Below are 18,301 nucleotides of genomic sequence, written 5' to 3'. Positions count from 1 at the left end.
ATGAGAGGATATCTTATTGAAACATATAAGATTATTAAGGGTTTGGACTCACTAGATGCAAGATACATGTTCCCGATGTTTGGGGGAAGTCCAGAACCAGGGACCACAGTTTAAGAATAAGGGGTAAGCCATTTAGAACGGAGACGAGGAAACACTTTTTCCACACAGAGAGTTGTGAGTCTGTGGAATTCTCTGCCTCAGAGGGCGGTGGAGGCCGGTTCTCTGGATACTTTCAAGAGAGAGCTAGATAGGGCTCTTAAAGATAGCGGAGTCAGGGATATGTCAGGGGAGAAGGCAGAAACAAGGTACTTCTTCTTCTTGCGAATGGCGTGCACAGCCTAATGTTGTAGGACAACTTGTTCTATTTGATCTTATTTGATTGTGCACGCCGGGTTGATTGCATTCATCAAAACAGGGCGGACCACGTAAAGGTTGCAATCTCCCATCCCAACGGGGTACTGATTGTGGATGATCAGCCATGATCACATTGAATGGCGGTGCTGGCTCTCAGGGCCGAATGACCTACTCCTGCACCTATTGGCTGTTGTCTATTGAATGAATGAACGAATCCTTTATTGTCACAACTGACAAGTCACGGTGAAATTCTTTGCTTGCACACCCAAGGTATGCGAATAGTCGCCACATAAAGGGCACAGACAAAGTTACAAAGCAGCCCCTCGCCAGCTACATCTTTGTTCTTCCCCCAACCACCTCCCCCCACACTGGGTCCTCCGCTGTCCATTGTCCTTCTCCCTCCCTCACGGCGGCCCTCCCCACGCTGGGTCCTCCATTGTTCCTTGCCCCGGCAGCAGCGTCTTCACCCCCACGTGGTCCGTCCTCGTCCATTGGTCGGCGCCATCATTGGCCGCCACCCCGACCTCTCCACTATCGCCGCCGGGTCCTCTCCGGACGCCGAACCCGTCCCCAGCCGCGGGCTCCGTCGACCCAGGGAACCGGTCGCTGGCTCCGACCCGCCAGGCTCCTGCCTCGGATTTTCCTCCGCGGCCCGCCGGGAGCAGTCAGCCGCTGCGTATTTTAAAGAGTTGATTTAAATATAATGCATAATTAATTTTAATTTCTGTATTGAAATGAATTGAATTGAATTGAACTGACTTGATTAAATTGAATTGGTCTAGTTTATTTTAGTTTAGTTGGGAGATTACAGCGCGGAAACAGGCCCTTCGGCCCACCGAGTCCGCGCCGACCAGCGATCACCCCGTACACTAGCACTATCCTATGCACACCAGGGGCAATTTACAATTTTACCTAAGCTAATCAACCTACAAACCTGAATGTCTTTAGGGTGTGGGAGGAAACCGGTGCACCCGGTGGAAACCCAGGCAATCAAAGGGAGAACGTGCAGACTCCACGCAGACAGCACCTGAGGTTCCTGGCGCTGTGGGGCAATGCCCCCACCAGCTGTGCCCTTCAGGGAATGGAGGGGATATGCATCACGTGCAGGCACAAGGGGTTAGCTCAACTTGGCATCATGTTCGGCATGGACATTGTGGGCCGAAGGGCCTGTTCCTGCCTTGTACATTTCTTTGTTCTCAACTTAACCACTCATAAGTCTAAAAACATATTTGGGAGATACGTTATTAAGTAGAGAGGGGCAGAGATAAAGTGAAGCCTGTTGCCGTCAGAGAGGCCCAGTGGCACAGCGGCAGAGTTGCTGCCTTACAGCGCCAGTGACCCGGGTTCAATCCTGACTACGGGTGCTTGCCTGTGCGGAGTTTGTACGTTCTCCCCATGACCTGCGTGGGTTTTCTCCGGGTGCTCCGGTTTCCTCCCACATTCCAAAGACATACATGTCTGTAAGTTAATTGGCTTCGATAAAAATTGGATCTTGTCCCTAATGTGTAGGATAGTGCGAGTGTACGGGGTGATCGCTGGTCGGCATGGACTCGAAGGCCCTGTTTCTGCACCGTATCTCTAAAGTCTAAAGTTCAAACATCTTACTCATAGAAGGGAGACAAAAAATGCTGGAGAAAATCAGTGGGTGAGGCAGCATCCATGGAGAGAAGGAATTGGCCACGTTTCAGGCCGAGACCCAAAACATCGCCAATTCTTTCTCTCCATAGGTGCTGCGTGCTGGTCCCAGAAGTGAATCTATAATCATTCATTAGAATCGCTCCACTCTTTTAAACCTTTATTACAACAGCAGCATTTCTTACTTTTATCTTGCGTTAAAAGTTGGCCCTTGTGCACTGTGGACGGCTTGGTTGTAAATCATGTTATAGTCCTTTCTTTGACTGGATGGCACACAAGCAAAAGCTTTCACTGTACCTCAGCACACGTGGCAATCATAAATTAAACTAAATAGACAAGAGACAATAGGTGCAGGAGTAGGCCATTCGGCCCTTCGAGCCAGCACCGACATTCAATGTGTTCATGGCTGATTATCCACAATCAGTACCCCGTTCCTGCCCCTTCCCCATATCCCCTGACTCCGCTATCTTCAAGAGCCCTATCAAGCTCCCTCTTGAAATTATCCAGAGAACCGGCCTCCACCACCCTCTGAGGCAGAGAATTCCACAGACTCACAACTATCTGTGTGAAAAAGTAAACTAAACTTACAACCCAGCGGTATGAATATTGATTTCTCTAACTTCAAGTAGCCCTATCATCCCCTCTCTCTCTGTCCCTGCCCCACCCAAGTCGTTGTACTAGTTTCAAAGTCGTCTTGTTGAGCCTCGTTGTCTGTAACTCGTTTTCAACCAGCCCACAGCCAACAATGGCCTGTTTTCTTTATCATCGTTACTTTTATTGCGTATCTTTCATTCATTTGTTCTACATCTCTCCACATCACTGTCTATATCTCTCGTTTCCCTTCCCACTGACTCAGTCTGAAGAAGGATTCCGACCTTTTAGAGTTGTAAATCTGTGGAATTCTCTGCCTCAGAAAGCAGTGGAGGCCAATTCGCTGGACGCTTTCAAGAGAGAGTTGGATAGAGCTCTTAAAGATAGTGGAGTCAGGGGATATGGGGAGAAGGCAGGAACAGGGTGCTGATTGTGTATGATCAGCCATGATCACAGTGATCAAGTCGAAGGGCCGAATGGCCTACTCCTGCATCTATTGTCTATGTCTATTGACATGAAACGTCACCCATTCTTTCTCACCAGGGGTGCTGCCTGACTCGATGAGTTACTCCAGCTCTTGGTGTCGACCTAAATTAAACTAAACTTAAAGAACTGTTCCTTTGACTGAGAAATGTGAGGACGTCTAACATGGGCATTTTGGGAAGTCTAACATGGGCAGGACCGACACAGTGAACGGTAGGACTCTCGGCAGTGTTGTAGAGCAGAGGGTTCTTGGAGTACAGATCCATATTTTGTTGCATCACAGGTAGATAGGGTGGTCAAGTAGGCTTTTGGCACATTGGCCTTCATCAGTCAGAGCATTGGGCATAGAAGTTGGGAGGTCATGTTGCAGTTGTACAAGACGTTGGTACGACCGCATTTAGAATATTGTGTTCAGTTCTGGGCACCATGTTATAGGAAAGATGGTGTCAAGCTGGAAAGGGTTCAGAGAAGATTTACAAGGATGTTGCCACAACTCGAGGGCCTGAGCAAGAGGGAGAGGACTCTATTCCTAGGAGAGCAGGAGGACGAGGAGCGTTCTTATAGAGGTGTACAAAATCATGATTACTTCGATGCACAGAGTCTCTTGCCCAGAGTAGGGGAATCAAGAACCAGGTGACATAGGTTTAAGGTGAGGGGGGGGGGAAAGGTTGAATAGGAACCTGTGGGGTAACCTTTTTACACACAAAGGGTGGTGGATGTAGGGAACAAGCTTCCAGAGGAGGTAGTTGAGGCAGGGACCATCGCAACGTTTCGGAAACATTTAGACAGGTACATGGATAGGGCAGGTTTAGAGACACAGGTGCCAAACACAGGCAGGTGGGACTGTAAATTGCTCGTTCTTAGCTTCCCCCCAGTCTAGTTTCAATCAAAAACCACCGAATCAATCACTTGATCAACTAATCTTTATTTTGACAAATCACAATTACAGTTCAACCACTGTACCTATCCCACCACGGGTTCGATCCTCGTATCTGCCTGTTCAAGCCCTCTAAGCCTCGCTCAAACAGAGACACTCCAGAAGCTCACGCAGTCCCAAGCGACCTCCCAGAAGATCGACGCTGGACCTCGTGGTAGCGGACTTTTATATGTCCCTCAGATCTCGAGGGGCCGAACCACATGGGGTGGTCTCTTAATAATCCATTACAGATATCGATTAACCCCCATACATAACAGGCACTTCCCTAACCCAATAATACAGTAGCTAATACATTGTATAAGAAAGAAAGCCTTAGAAGGAAGCAAACCAGAACAAACATTGAAACATGTGCCCTGAGATTCAAACAGTTTCTCTGCCTCAGAGGGCGGTGGAGGCAGGTTCTCTGGATACTTTCAAGAGAGAGCTAGATAGGGCTCTTAAAGATAGTGGTGTCAGGGGAGATGGTGAGAAGGTTGGAATGCGGTACTGATTGGGGATGATCAGCCATGATCACATTGAATGACGGGCCTACTCCTGCACCTATTGTCTATTGTCTATTATCACTGTGACTCACAATCCCTCTTCTGAATTCTGTCAGATGCTCCTCAGTTAAATGTGTTTCTGTCCCAGCAGTTAAAATACACAAGTAACAATCACCACACAACCTGCTTTCATTTCATCCCTGTCATTATCAGACGCTGCCTGTGGGAGTTTGCCTTGTTCAATTAGTTTGCTACATTCGTGATATTACAACACCGATTATGCTTCACAAAATGATTAATAGTCTTTTCAAGATTGTCGTGAGGTTGTGAATACATGCAGATTCTCTACCTTATCGCGAACAAGAGAGAGGGTGGGATGCTTCACAGTCTTTTGTTTTAATGTTGAGCTTGTTAGAGTATATCACCACAAACCCCAGATGAATACAAACAATGAATAAATTGCTCGTACCCAAGAGGGAGAAAAATGATTTTCTTTTTCAATTTCAGCGGGATGACCATGTTTAATGCAAACGGAACTCTTGTTTTTTAAGATTCAGTCTAGACATTGTCAGATTCACTCACAAACCTCTTGCACAAGACTAGGAAATAGAAGGGGAAATTGAGCGGACATTTCTTTACTGTTTAGTAACTTCACACATCTCCTACTATCCCAAACAAAATGGACAACGTCTGCCTCAGAGGGCGGTGGAGGCCGGTTCTCTGGATACATCCAAGAGAGAGCTAGATAGGGCTCTTAAAGATAGCGGAGTCAGGAGATATAGGGAGAAGGCAGGAATGGGGTACTGATTGTGGATGATCATCCATGATCACATTGAATGGCGGTGCTGGCTCGAAGGGCCGAATGGCCTACTCCTGCACCTTTTGTCTATTGTCTATTGTCCTGCTTGAACTGCATCTCTAAAGTCTAATGCATGCCAAAAATAGTCAAATAGTTCATCAGTCTGAACAAGGGTTTAGATGGTATCCGTGGAAAGAGAAAGGGTCAAAGAACGTTCTAATAAATGGTCCTTGATCTGAAATGTTCAGTTTCTTTCACAGTTTGCAATTTGGTTTAGTTTAGTTTAGTTTAGAGATACAGCGTGGAAACAGGCCCTTCGGCCCACCGGGTCCGCACCGACCAGCAATCCCCGCACACTAACACTATCCTACACACACTAGGGGCAATTTGCATTTACACCAAGCCAATTAGCCTAGAAACCTGCACGTCTTTGGAGTGCGGGAGGAAACCGGAGATCCCGGAGAAAACCCACGCAGGTCACGGGGAGAGCGTACAAACTCCGTACAGACAGCACCCGTAGTCAGGATTGAACCCGGATCTCTGGCGCAAAAGGGCATCGACTTCAGGGCTTTTTTGGAGCTTGGGCATGTTATAGTGAAGTGTTCCATGTAATTATATGAGGTTTAACCGAGACAGGCCTGTTAGTCCAGTCGATCCTTGTTCCACATCTCATCAAATATTTCCGGCCAGACTGACTTCCTCCTTTTTGATTTTTTTTGATCTGACCATTTCCAAAGTAAACCAGCAGATGGCATTTGGCAGCTGTCAATCCTGCCAGAAATGTTGGTGTAACTCAGCGGGTGAGGCAGCATCTATGGAACGAAGGAATAGGTGACGTTTCGGGTCGAGACCCTTCTTCAGACTGATGTCAGTAACCTGGAGTTGAGTGGAGCGACAGGCCCGTAGATTCTCAATTCGCTGGTGAATACTTTGCCACCAGAAAAGATAATTACGGATAATATATTGAGCGTAAGAACCAACTAACTCATTTATTTAAAGTAGTATTTAATGCTTGAAGGTTAGTTCAATCCTACATACTTTAAAAAAAGTGTCGGAAGCGCATTGACACAGTTGATAGAACTGCCGTCTCACAGCGTAATAATGGACAATAGACAATAGGTGTAGGAGTAGGCCATTCGGCCCTTCGAGCCAGCGCTGCCATTCACTGTGATCATGGCTGATCATCCACAATCGTTACCCCGTTCCTGCCTTCTCCCCATATCCCCTGACTCCGCTATCTTTAAGAGGCCTATCTAGCTCTCTCTTGAAAGCATCCAGAGAACCGGCCTCCACTGCCTTCTGAGGCAGAGAATTCCACAGATTCACAACTCTCTGGGTGAAAAAGTTTTTCCTCGTCTCTGTTCTAAATGGCCTACCCCTTATTGCTAAATAAGAATATTAACCCAGGTTACAGACCTGGGTTCGATTCTGACCTCGGGTGCTGTCTGTGTGGAGTTTGCATGTTCTCCCTGCGACCACGTGGGTTTCCTCCGGGTGCTCTGGTTTCATCCCACACCACAACGACAAGTGGATTTGTCGGTCACTGGGCCCTGTGTAAAATAGCCCCTCGTGTTTTAGGAAGTGGGATGTGAAAGTGCGATAACTTTCCACTCTTCATTTTACTTTCATGTTTCATGTATTTTGGGTTTCGTGTATTTGGTGTTTTTATGCCTATTGGCAGATTAATTTCCCTCCTGGGATAAATAAAGTTCTATCATATCGTATCGTATCGTATAACATAGAACTGGTGTGAATGGTCAGTGTGGACTTGGTGAGTGGAAGGGCCTGTTTCATAGAAATATAGAAAGATAGAAAGTAGGTGCAGGAGGAGGCCATTCGGCCCTTCGTGCCAGCACCGCCATTCATTTTGATCATGGCTGATCATTCCTAATCAATAACCCGTGCCTGCCTTCTCCCCATATCCCTTGATTCCACCAGCCCCTAGAACTCCATCTAACTCTCTCTTAAATCCATCCAGTGATTTGGCCTCCACTGCCCTCTGTGGCAGGGAATTCCACAAATTCACAACTCTCTGGGTGAAAACGTTTTTTCTCACCTCAGTCTTAAACGGCCTCCCCTTTATTCTAAGACTGTGTGGCCCCTGGTTCTGGACTCGCCCGACATTTTTCCTGCATCTAGCTTGTCCAGTCCTTTTATAATGTTATATGTAAAACATTCCTCACTGTGAGGGAAGGCAAATCTTGGCCGCTGATGGGGTTTGGGAATGAAAGGCGTGCTATCCGGAATCGCTGATAACCGGGTGTTTTAAATTTCTAGGTCAAATGCTTGGAGACCACACGCGACTGGAGTTCCACAACATTGAGACCGGGATCATGACGGAACGCCGGTTCATCTCGGTGGCCCCGTCCAGCTTCATCGGGCACCTCCAGAGCCTGATGTTCAACGGGATGATGTACATCGACCTGTGCAAGAACGGGGACATCGAGTACTGCGAGATCAACGCCCGCTTTGGCATGAGGTCCATCATCGCTGACCCCGTCACCTTCAAGACCAAGAACAGCTACCTGACCCTGGCCACCCTCCATGCCTACACCTCCATGCACCTCTTCTTCCAGTTCAAAACCACCTCCCCGGACGGCTTCATCCTGTTCAACAGCGGAGACGGCAACGACTTCATTACAGTGGAGTTAGTCAAAGGGTAAGGTTTGACTGAATGGAATCCAAGGCCAGGCCAAGGCACATGATCCATGCTCATCCAGAGATGCTGCCTGACCCGCTGAGATACTCCAGCAGATAGGCGCAAAATGCTGGAGTAACTCAGCGAGTAACTCAGTAACACATGAGTAACACAGGGCGGTCAAGGTGGCGCAGCAGTAGAGTTGCTGCCTCACAGCGAATGGAGACCTGGATTCCATCCCATTCCTTCTCTCCAGAGATGTTGCCTGTCCCGATGAGTAACTCCAGCACTTTGTGTCTCTCCTCGCTGCAGTTCCTTAAAACACTGGAGTGCTGGAGGGTCTCGACGTCTCCCATTCCTTTTCTCCCAAGATGCTGACTGACCTGCTGAATTACTTCAGCATTTTGTGTCTACTGTATCTGCTGGAGTAACTCAGCAGGTCAGGCAGCATCTCTGGGCAACAGGTTTCAGGTCGAGACCTGTCTTATCCCCAGAATTCTTCCACCCTGTATGAAGGGTCCCGACCCGAAATATCATCTATCCATGTTCTCCAGAGATGCTGCCTGACCCGCTGAGTTACTCCAGCGCTCTGTGTCATAGCTTCAGTGTTTACTTGTTGAAGATTTCATTGTGGGAGGACTGTTGGATTCGCGGGAGGTGGTCTTGGAGGGGAGGATGCTCCTCAAACTGCGGAACATCCTGGACAATACAGCTTACCATGACACACTGGTCAAGCTGAGGAGCACCTTCAGCAACAGACTGGTTCCACCAAGATGCAGCACAGAACGCCACAGGAGATCCTTCTTCCCTGTGGGTATCATACTGTACAACTCCTCCCCCTTCTGTCGTATGGTAGACTGAGACTGACTCCCCCCCTCCCTAATCTTTGCACATCCCCAATCCTTTCCACTCGTCACTTTAACTTTAAGTTTCATGTATCTTGTTGTGGTATATGACTGTTGGCAGATCAATTTCCCTCCTGGGATAAATAAAGTTCTACCGTATCGTTTCGTGTCTACAGACATTATTATGTATTCACTTGATGAATCGTTATGCCTCTGCAGATATATCCATTATGTGTTTGACCTGGGAAATGGGCCCAACGTTATCAAGGGGAACTCAGAGAAGGCCCTCAGTGACAATCAGTGGCACAATGTGGTGATCACCAGAGACAACAGCAACACCCACACACTGAAGGTCGATGCCAGTTCTGTGACTCAAATCATCAATGGTGCCAAAAACCTTGACCTTAAAGGTAAGCTTTTATTCGGTTTCATAATTTCATAGGTTCCAGGAGCAGCATTAGGCCATTCGGTCCATCAAGTCTACTCTGCTATTCAATCATGGCTGATCTATCTCTCCCTCTCAACCCCATTCTCCTGCCTTCTCCCCATAGCCCCTGACACCCGTACTGATCAGGTATCTTTCAATCTCCGCCTTAAAAATACCCAATGACTTGGAGTCATAAAGTCATAGAGTGATAGTGTGGAAACAGGCCCTTCAGCCCAACTTGCCCCCACTGGCCAACATGTCCCAGCTACACGAGTCCCACCTGCCAGTGTTTGGTCCATATCCCTCCAAACCTGTCCTATCCATGAGCTGTCTAACTGTTTCTTAAATGTTGGGATAGTCCCAGCCTCAACTACCTCCTCTGGCAGCTCGTTACATACACCCACCACCCTTTGTATGAAAAGGTTACCCCTCAGATTCCTATTAAATATTTTCCCCTTCACCTTGAACCTATGGTCCACAGTTCCCCCACTGGGTAAGAGATACTGTACATCTATTTTTTTTTAAATCATTTGTTCAGTTTATAGGTTCTAGGAAGAACATTAGGCCATTCGGCCCATCAAGTCTACTCTGCCATTCAATCATGGCTGATCTATCGTAGGTAGACAAAAATGCTGGAGAAACTCAGCGGGTGAGGCAGCATCTATGGAGCGAAGGTATAGGTGACGTTTCGGGTCGATGCCCTTCTTCAGACTGTGGAAGTGTCTTGACCCGAAACGGTGGCGCAGAGGTAGAGTTGCTGCCCCACAACGCCGGAGACCCGGGTTCGATCCCGACTGCGGGTGCTTATCTGTACGGGTGTTTGTACCTTCTCCCTGCGACCTGCGTGGGTTTTTAATCCGAGATCTTGGGTTTTCTCCCACACTCCAAAGACGTACAGGTTTGTAGGTTAATTGGCTTGGTTATAAATGTAAAAATTGTCCCCAGTGGAGGATCGCTGGTCGATGCGGATTCGGTACCTAGAAACTAAACTAAACTAAACTCATCTCTCCCAGCTGGGTGGCACAGTGACACAGCTGGTAGAGTTGCTGCCTCACAGTGAAGGAGACCCCGGTTCTTTAGTTTGTTATCACGTGTACCGATGTACAGTGAAAAGCTTTTGTTGCGTGCTATCCAGTCAACAGAAAGACAATACGTGATTACAAGCGAGCCGTCCACCATGTGTGCATACATACTGTAGTAAGGGAATAACGTTTAGTGCAAGGTAAAGCCAGTAAAGTCTGATCAAGGATAGTCTGAAGGGTCTCGACCCGAAACGTCGCCTATTCCTTCGCTCCATAGATGCTGCCTCACCCGCTGAGTTTCTCCAGCATTTTTGTCTACCTTCGATTTTTCCAGCATCTGCAGTTCTATCTTAAACAAGGATAGTCCGAGGGTCACCAATGAGGTAGATAGTAGTTCAGCACTACTCTCTGGTTGTGGTGGGATGGTTCAGTTGACTGATAACAGCTGGGAAAAAACTGTCCCTGAATCTGGAGGTGTGAGTTTTCGCACTTCTATACCTTTTGCCCGTTGCAAGAGGGGAGAAGAGGGAGTGGCCGGGGTGCGGCTCATCATTGACCCGTCCCTGGATTCGATCCTTATCTCGGGTGCTGTCTGTGTGGAGTTTGCACGTTCTCCCTGTGACCATGTGGGTTTCCTCCGGGTGCTCTGCTTTCATCCTGCACCGTCTTCCTCCCACATCCTAAAGACGTGCTGGTTTGTAGGTTCTGGAATGGCCAAGCACCAACCTCTCTACTTCCTTAGAAGGCTTAGGAAGTTCGGCATGTCCCCTACAACTCTCACCAACTTCTACAGATGCGCCATAGAAAGCATTTTATTGGGATGCATCACAGCACCGTTTGGGAACAGCTTAATTCCAAGAGCGCTAGAAATTGCAGAGAATCGTGGACGCAGCCCAGACCGTCACACAAACCAACCTCACTTCCATTGACTCCATCTACACCGCACGCTGCCTTGGCAAGGCCAGCAGCATCATCAAGGATGAGTCGCACCCTGGCCACTCCCTCTTCTCCCCTCTCCCATCGGGTAAAAGGTACAGAAGTGTGAAAACGCACATCTCCAGATTCAGGGACAGTTTCTTCCCAGCTGTTATCAGGCAACTGAACCGTCCTCTCACCAGCTATAGTGGTTCTGACCCCCAGTCTACCTCATTATAGACATTTGAACTAACTTTAATCAGACTTAATCGGTGTGCAATATTATATACACTTTATTATAACACTTCTTCACACAGAGAGTTGTGAGTCTGTGGAATCTCTGCCTCAGAGGGCGTTGGAGGCCGGTTCTCTGGATACTTTCAAGAGAGAGCTAGATAGGGCTCTTAAAGATAGCGGAGTCAGGGGATATGGGGAGAAGGCAGGAACGGGGTACTGATTGGGGATGATCAGCCATGATCACATTGAATGGCGGTGCTGGCTCGAGGGGCCGAATGGTCTACTCCTGCACCTATTGTCTATTGTCTATTGACTATATCTTTGCACTAAATGTTGCACCCTTTATCTGCATGGAAATAGTACTATAATAATGAATGTATAAGTTGAAGAGAATCTCTGCTTATCTTGGTGCCTTCAGGAGGAGAAATAAGTTAACTCGCGATCTGGAAAGATAGTCTCGACCCGAAACATCACCCATTGCTTCTCTCCAGAGATGCTGCCTGTCCCGCTGAGTTACTCCACCATTTTGTGTCCATCTTCGGTGTAAACCAGCATCTGCAGTTCCTTCCTACGCATACCTGTCCAACCGTTTCTTAAATGTTGGGACAGTCCCTGCCTCAACTACCTCCTCTGGCTGCTCGTTCCAAACAACCCACCACCCCTTGTGTGAAAATGTGTTTTTTCTTACAAAGGTGTGTCAAAAGCAACCCATTAATAGAATCTCTGGCGAGTAAATTGAAGTAATATGGAGCAGACAACAACACACACACATTTAAAATTACTTACTTACTTACTTACTTGCAGCCGATTATGCCTCCGGGCATGCAGGGCAGCAACGAAGGTCCTCCACTCAGTGGTGTTGATTCCTTCAGTTGCTGTTTCCGTAACATATTTGTTTCACGAGACCGGGTTGTTAGTCCCTGTGCTCAACCTCTTAACCTGGAGGACCAGTGGATCGCTCTTCGTCTCTCCAGTACCTTTCGACCTGTCCAGCATGGGAGACCCTAACAGGAGGCGAATCTCCCGCTGGTATAGCTCTAGGGGTCACTGAGACACACAAGCTCCCCGACCACGACAAGGTTGCAATCCAACGGGGAGGTTTTAAATTAGGCTGTGCTTTAAAAACACAACGGTCTTCTTTACTGTGAAGATTATGCAGAGTTCGCGCAGTCATTTTTTGTTTTTTTTAATCCCGCGCTCTGACTGTCGTCTTTGCCTCACCAGGTGTCCTGTACATCGCGGGGCTTGCCCAAGGCATGTACAACAATCTGCCAAAGCTCGTCGCCTCAAGAGATGGGTTTCAGGGTTGCTTGGCCTCTGTGGACCTGAACGGAAGGCTGCCGGACCTGATTCACGACGCACTGCACCGCAGCGGTCAAATCGAGCGCGGATGTGAAGGTACTCCCTTTTGCAACTCTAGTTCGGCCTACCGCATCAGCTCGAACAGTAGCTCAAACCCACACGTACACATCCACCCATCGGGGAAAACCCCACTGTGGTTCACTCTCATCACCTTGTCTTTCATTGTAATCATTTGTTCACCACCGGACCTGTCCGTTTAACTAGTTGACCACCAATACCGAACCTGCAGTGTGGAATTGGATTTTCTGTATGTATGGACACATTTTACAGGGCGCGTTTTCATTTTGAAGATGCCTATGTACAGAACATTGCAAATGAGTAAATATATTATTTGTCAGAAACGCAAACCTGGCCTTTTTGATTTTATTTCTTCGAGAAGCATTTCATTTTTCACGCCTGTCGTGCGTGCATGCGTGTGATGTGTTTGTGAGTTTAACTGGAAGCCGTCAGCAGTCACCGAGACATCGGAACAGCCAGGATCTGCAGATTCCCACTTGGGTTGGGAAAACTAGGGAACATTGAAACATAGAAAATAGCTGCAGGAGCAGGCCATTCGACCCTTCGTGCCAGCACCACCATTCAATATGATCATGGCTGATCATCCAAAATCAGTACCCTGTTCCTGCTTTCTCCCCATATCCCTTGATTCCATTAGCCCCAAGAGCTAAATCTACCTCTCTCTTGAATTAGCCTCCACTGCCTTCTGTGGCGGAGAATTCCACAGATTCACAACTCTCTGGGTGAAAACTTTTTTTCACATCCCAGTCCTAAATGGCCTACCCCTTATTCGTAAACTGTGACCCCTGGTTCTGGACTGCCCCAACATCGGGAACAATTTTCCTGCATCTAACCTGTCCAATCCTTTAAGAATTTTATATGTTTCTATAAGATACCCTCTCATCCTTCTAAATTCCAGCCCAGTCTTTCATCTTATGTCAGTCCCACCATCCCGGGAATTAAGGAGTGGGCTAATTTTACGAGAATTATGCCAGGGGTGATTGGGTTCTCATGGTAATGACCGTTTGTCGGCACTGGGCCTGTACTCGCTGGAGTTTAATAGAATGAGGGGGGAACCGCATTGAAACGTACCGAATAGTGAAATGCTTGGATAGAATGGGTGTGGAGAGGATGTTTCCACTAGTGGGAGAGTCTAGGACCAGAGGCCATTGCCTCAGTATAAAAGGATGTACCTTTAGAAAGGAGATGAGGATGAATTTATCTAGACAAAGGGTGGTGAATCTGTGGAATTCATTGTGGAGGACAAGTCAATGGATATTTTTAAGGCGGAGATTGATAGATTCTTGATTAGTTTGGGTGTCAGGGGTTGAGGCAGGAGAATGGAGTTGAGTGGGAGAGATAGATCAGCCATGATTGAATGGCGGAGTAGACTTGATGGGCCGAATGGCCTAATTCTCCTTCTACAACATGAACATATGAATTTGGAAGCTAGAGAACCGCTGAAGTCACTATGGAGCAACAGCTCCCATCTGATCTATACCTTTTCTGATTTGTAATATTACTGAGGCATAAACTACAGCTTGGATCCCCAGTCTTTGTTGGTTGAATCATCTTTGCCTTCACAGCAGTTGGGATGTTTACTACAGAGTTCGGGCTGGGGGAAGAAGGGCCAGAGATGGGACATGGCTATTTTGGAACTCTGGCCAATTGATTTCCATCCTGTGATTCCTTATTGGGAATATTTGGATTTGTAAACTCAATGGGGAAGACCAATAGGACCTGGCATCAAACAGCCATTTGACACCGATTAAGTGGCCCGCTGTAGAGAAAAGATGTGTAGTTAGTTTACTGAAGATAGACACAAAGTGCTGGAGTAACACAGCAGGTCGGGATTAGGAGGGAGAGATAGATCAGCCATGATTGAATGGCAGAGTAGACTTGATGGGCTGAATGGCCTTATTCTGCTCCTGTCACTTATAACTTACTTATGATCTAACAATGGTAGACAAAAATGCTGGAGAAACTCAGAAGGTGAGGTAATGCTGCCCCACCCGCTGAGTTTCTCCAGCATTTTTGTCTACCTTCGATTTTTCCAGCATCTGCAGTTCTTTCTTAAACATATGATCTAACAATGATCCATTCTACTTTTTGCCTTGAACTTTATCCCCCCTGACCTCACCCTTCCATATCTCTCTGTGTCACCCTCTCCCCCGACTCTCAGCCTGAAGGAGGGTCTCGACCCGAAACGTCACCCATTCCTTCTCTCCAGAGACGCTGCCCGTCCCGCTGAGTTACTCCAGCATTTTGTGCCATCTTCGATGTAAACCAGCATCTGCAGTTCCTTCCTACACATGCAGCGAGTTTAACCCTTTGAGTTCACCCTCTGAAGAAGGGTCCCGACCTGAAACGTCACCTATTCCTTCGCTCCATAGATGCTGCCTCACCCGCTGAGTTTCTCCAGCATTTTTGTCCACCTTACCCGTTGATTTGTGGACCTGGTGGGGTGGAGGGTAAGTGGTGGGAATCGAGCAGGAGAAAGTTTGGAAATAAAATGCACAAAACCCAATAGTTTCATGGCTTCTCTTCGGATTATCCCAAGGCAGATTTGTTCAACCTTTCTATTCGTTGGTTGAACTGCTTATGTTTTTTTTATTTAATTCAAATCAATCATTAAATTTTAATTTCTCCATTTCCTTCCTTTCCATCCTTGGTTCTGCCCAGAAGGTTTGAGCAATACAAGAAACACTTGCCATCACTGGAAGACAAGGAGAGAAAATACGTTAGCTTTCAGATCAATGGACAAAAGGGCAGAACCTTGTCATAATAGCATCACGGTCTAATATTTGTACACGACCACAACGCATCATAGTGAATTGTGTCATTTCATTTCAACTAAGTTTTTATTATAATACGGCCGTATGAAATATAACTAACATTCCGATTCAGATACAGATTTATTGTCACATGCACCAATTAAGGTACAGTGATATTTGAGTTACCATCCAGCCATTCAAAGTTATTTAAAGTTACTGAATAAATGCATAAGGTGGTTTTTGTTATGTGGTGATCAATATTCTGCCTTTGAATTATGAAGTTTCCTGCAATGGGTTAATATTTGAAGCAGCCACTTTACATTTGCATCAGTTGTAAGTTTTTGATATTTTTACCTTATGCCTCTGACTTTGTGTGAAAGGCATTATGATATCTGAATTAAATTAACATTGAGTGTCATCGAGTCATAGAGTGATACAGCGTGGACACAGGCCCTTCGGTCCAACATGCCCACACCGGCCAACATGTCCCAACCGCACTAGTCCCCCCACCTGCCATATCCCTCCAAACTTGTCCTATCCATGCACCTGTCCATGTACCTGTCTAACTGTTTCTTGAATGTTGGGATAGTCCCTGCCTCAACTACCTCCTCCGTACATCCACCACCCCTTGTGTGAAAAAGTTACCCCTCAGATCCTTATAAAATCTTTTCCCCTTCACCCTAAACCTACGTGTGTCCCCTGGTCCTCGATTCATCTGCTCTGGACAAGAGACTCTGTACGTCTACCCGATCTATTCCTCTCATGAGTGTCAAGTCAAGAGTCAAGAGTCACGTTTTATTGTCATGTGTCCCAGATAGGACAATGAAATTCTTGCTTGCTGCAGCACAACACAATATGTAAACATAGTACATAACGGTGTGTATATATACACATACACACACACACAAGCATGCACACACGCACATACGCGCACACACGCACGCACGCGCACACACGCACGCACGCGCACACACACACACACACGCACAAGCACACACTCACACACAGACACACACACACACACACACACAAATACACACACAGACACACACACACACACACACACAAATACACACACACACACACACACACAAATACACACACACACACATACACACACACGCACGCACGCACGCCCGCGCACGCGCGCGCACACACACACACACACACACAAGTGGAGGGGGAGTTAAAGGGTTTAAGAAGGAACTGCAGATGCTGGAAAATCGAAGGTAGACAAAAATGCTGGAGAAACTCAGCGGGTGCAGCAGCATCTATGGAGCGAAGGAAATAGGCAACGTTTCGGGCCAAAACCCTTCTTCAGACCGGGGAGATAAAGGGGTTCATTTTCCATCAGGAATTGGTGATGTTGTGTTTGTTTAGTCTGCATTTAGTGGGATGGATGGGTAGAAACAGGGTCATGAAAGACTTGGTGTGGGGAATACTGCGGGGGTGTTGAGGGAAGTCTTTGCCATTTGTATTTCAACTTCGGTGCAGAGGGTGAGCGGTTAGTTTAGTTTAGTTTCGAGATAATGCGCGGAAACAGGCCCTCCGGCCCACCGAGTCCGCATCGACCAGCGATCCCTCACCACCCTACACACGCACACACACACACGTGTGACAATTTTTACATTTACACCAAAGCCAATTAACTTGCAAACCTGTGCGTCTTTAGAGTATGTGAGGAAACCGAAATTCTCGGAGGAAACCCTCGCAGGTCACGGGGAGAACATACAAACTCCGTGCAGACAGCGCCCGTAGTCAGGATCGAACCCGGGTCTCCAGCTCTGTAAGCGCTGCGAGGCAGCAACTCTACCGCTGCGCCACCGTGCCAGTAGAGCGGGAAAAAGTTGGCAATAAAAGGCATAAAACCTGTCGTGGTTATGGATTCTCCAGGATTATCCAGAGGAAGAATGGTTCCATCTTTTACTCGTGTACTTGGCTTGTATACTCTGGAGTTTAGAAGGAATGAGAGGGGATCTTATTGAAACATATAAGATTATTAAGGGTTTGGACACGCTAGAGGCATGAAACATGTTCCCGATGTTGGGGGAGTCCAGAATCAGGGGCCACAGTTTAAGCTATGTTCTTCAGTATTTAAAGACTGCCCCCTTCATCGACTCCTTTAAGTCGAGACTTAAAACTCATCTTTACTCTCAAGCCTTTCTTGACGTCCTCTGAGTGAGGGCTATATGTATGTATTTATGTACGTACTTAATCTATGAACCAATGTTGTATAACGTTAGTACCTCCACCAATGTAAAGCACTTTGGCCAACGAGAGTTGTATTTTAAATGTGCTATAGAAATAAAAGTGACTTGACTTGACTTGATCCATGTCCTCCAGAGATGCTGCCTGGCCCGCTGAGTTACTCCAGCACTCTGTGAAACGTCACCTGTCCATGTTCTCCAGAGATGCTGCCTGGCCCGCTGAGTTACTCCAGCACTCTGTGAAACGTCACCTGTCCATGTTCTCCACAGATGCTGCCTGGCCCGCTGAGTTACAATAGACAATAGGTGCAGGAGTAGGCCATTCGGCCCTTCGAGCCAGCACCGCCATTCAATGTGATCATGGCTGATCATCCCCAATTGTGCTGGAGGTCTGTGGAATTCTCTGCCTCAACCGCCCTCTGAGGCAGAGAATTCCACAGACCTCCAGAACAATTTGCGACTATCTTTTTTATGAAGCAGAATCTGCAGTTCATTGTTTCTGTCCGATGCCAAACTAAGCTGATCTCATCTGTCTGTACATGATCCATCTACCTCCATTCCCTGCATATCCATGTGCCTGTCTAAAGGCCTTGGAG

At 47.2% G+C, this 18,301-nt stretch overlaps 1 protein-coding gene across 19 annotated transcripts in view; it reads left to right on the top strand.

Moving 5' to 3' along the window:
- Positions 1 to 18,301, top strand: part of nrxn3 (neurexin 3) — a 1,403,890-nt gene that overhangs the window by 690,403 nt on the left and 695,186 nt on the right. For all 19 annotated transcript variants that reach the window (XM_033027583.1, XM_033027578.1, XM_033027577.1 and 16 more), the window contains 3 exons: positions 7,559 to 7,940; positions 8,984 to 9,174; positions 12,590 to 12,763. In XM_033027583.1, coding sequence (XP_032883474.1) covers positions 7,559 to 7,940; positions 8,984 to 9,174; positions 12,590 to 12,763 — 747 coding nt within the window. The remainder of the gene's footprint in view (positions 1 to 7,558; positions 7,941 to 8,983; positions 9,175 to 12,589; positions 12,764 to 18,301) is intronic.

Source organism: Amblyraja radiata, chromosome 9 (assembly GCF_010909765.2).
Source record: "Amblyraja radiata isolate CabotCenter1 chromosome 9, sAmbRad1.1.pri, whole genome shotgun sequence".
In the NCBI taxonomy this organism is placed as follows: Eukaryota; Metazoa; Chordata; class Chondrichthyes; order Rajiformes; family Rajidae; genus Amblyraja; species Amblyraja radiata.
Note: the sequence above shows the minus strand (reverse complement) of the source record. Positions and strands in the feature narration are given on the sequence as shown.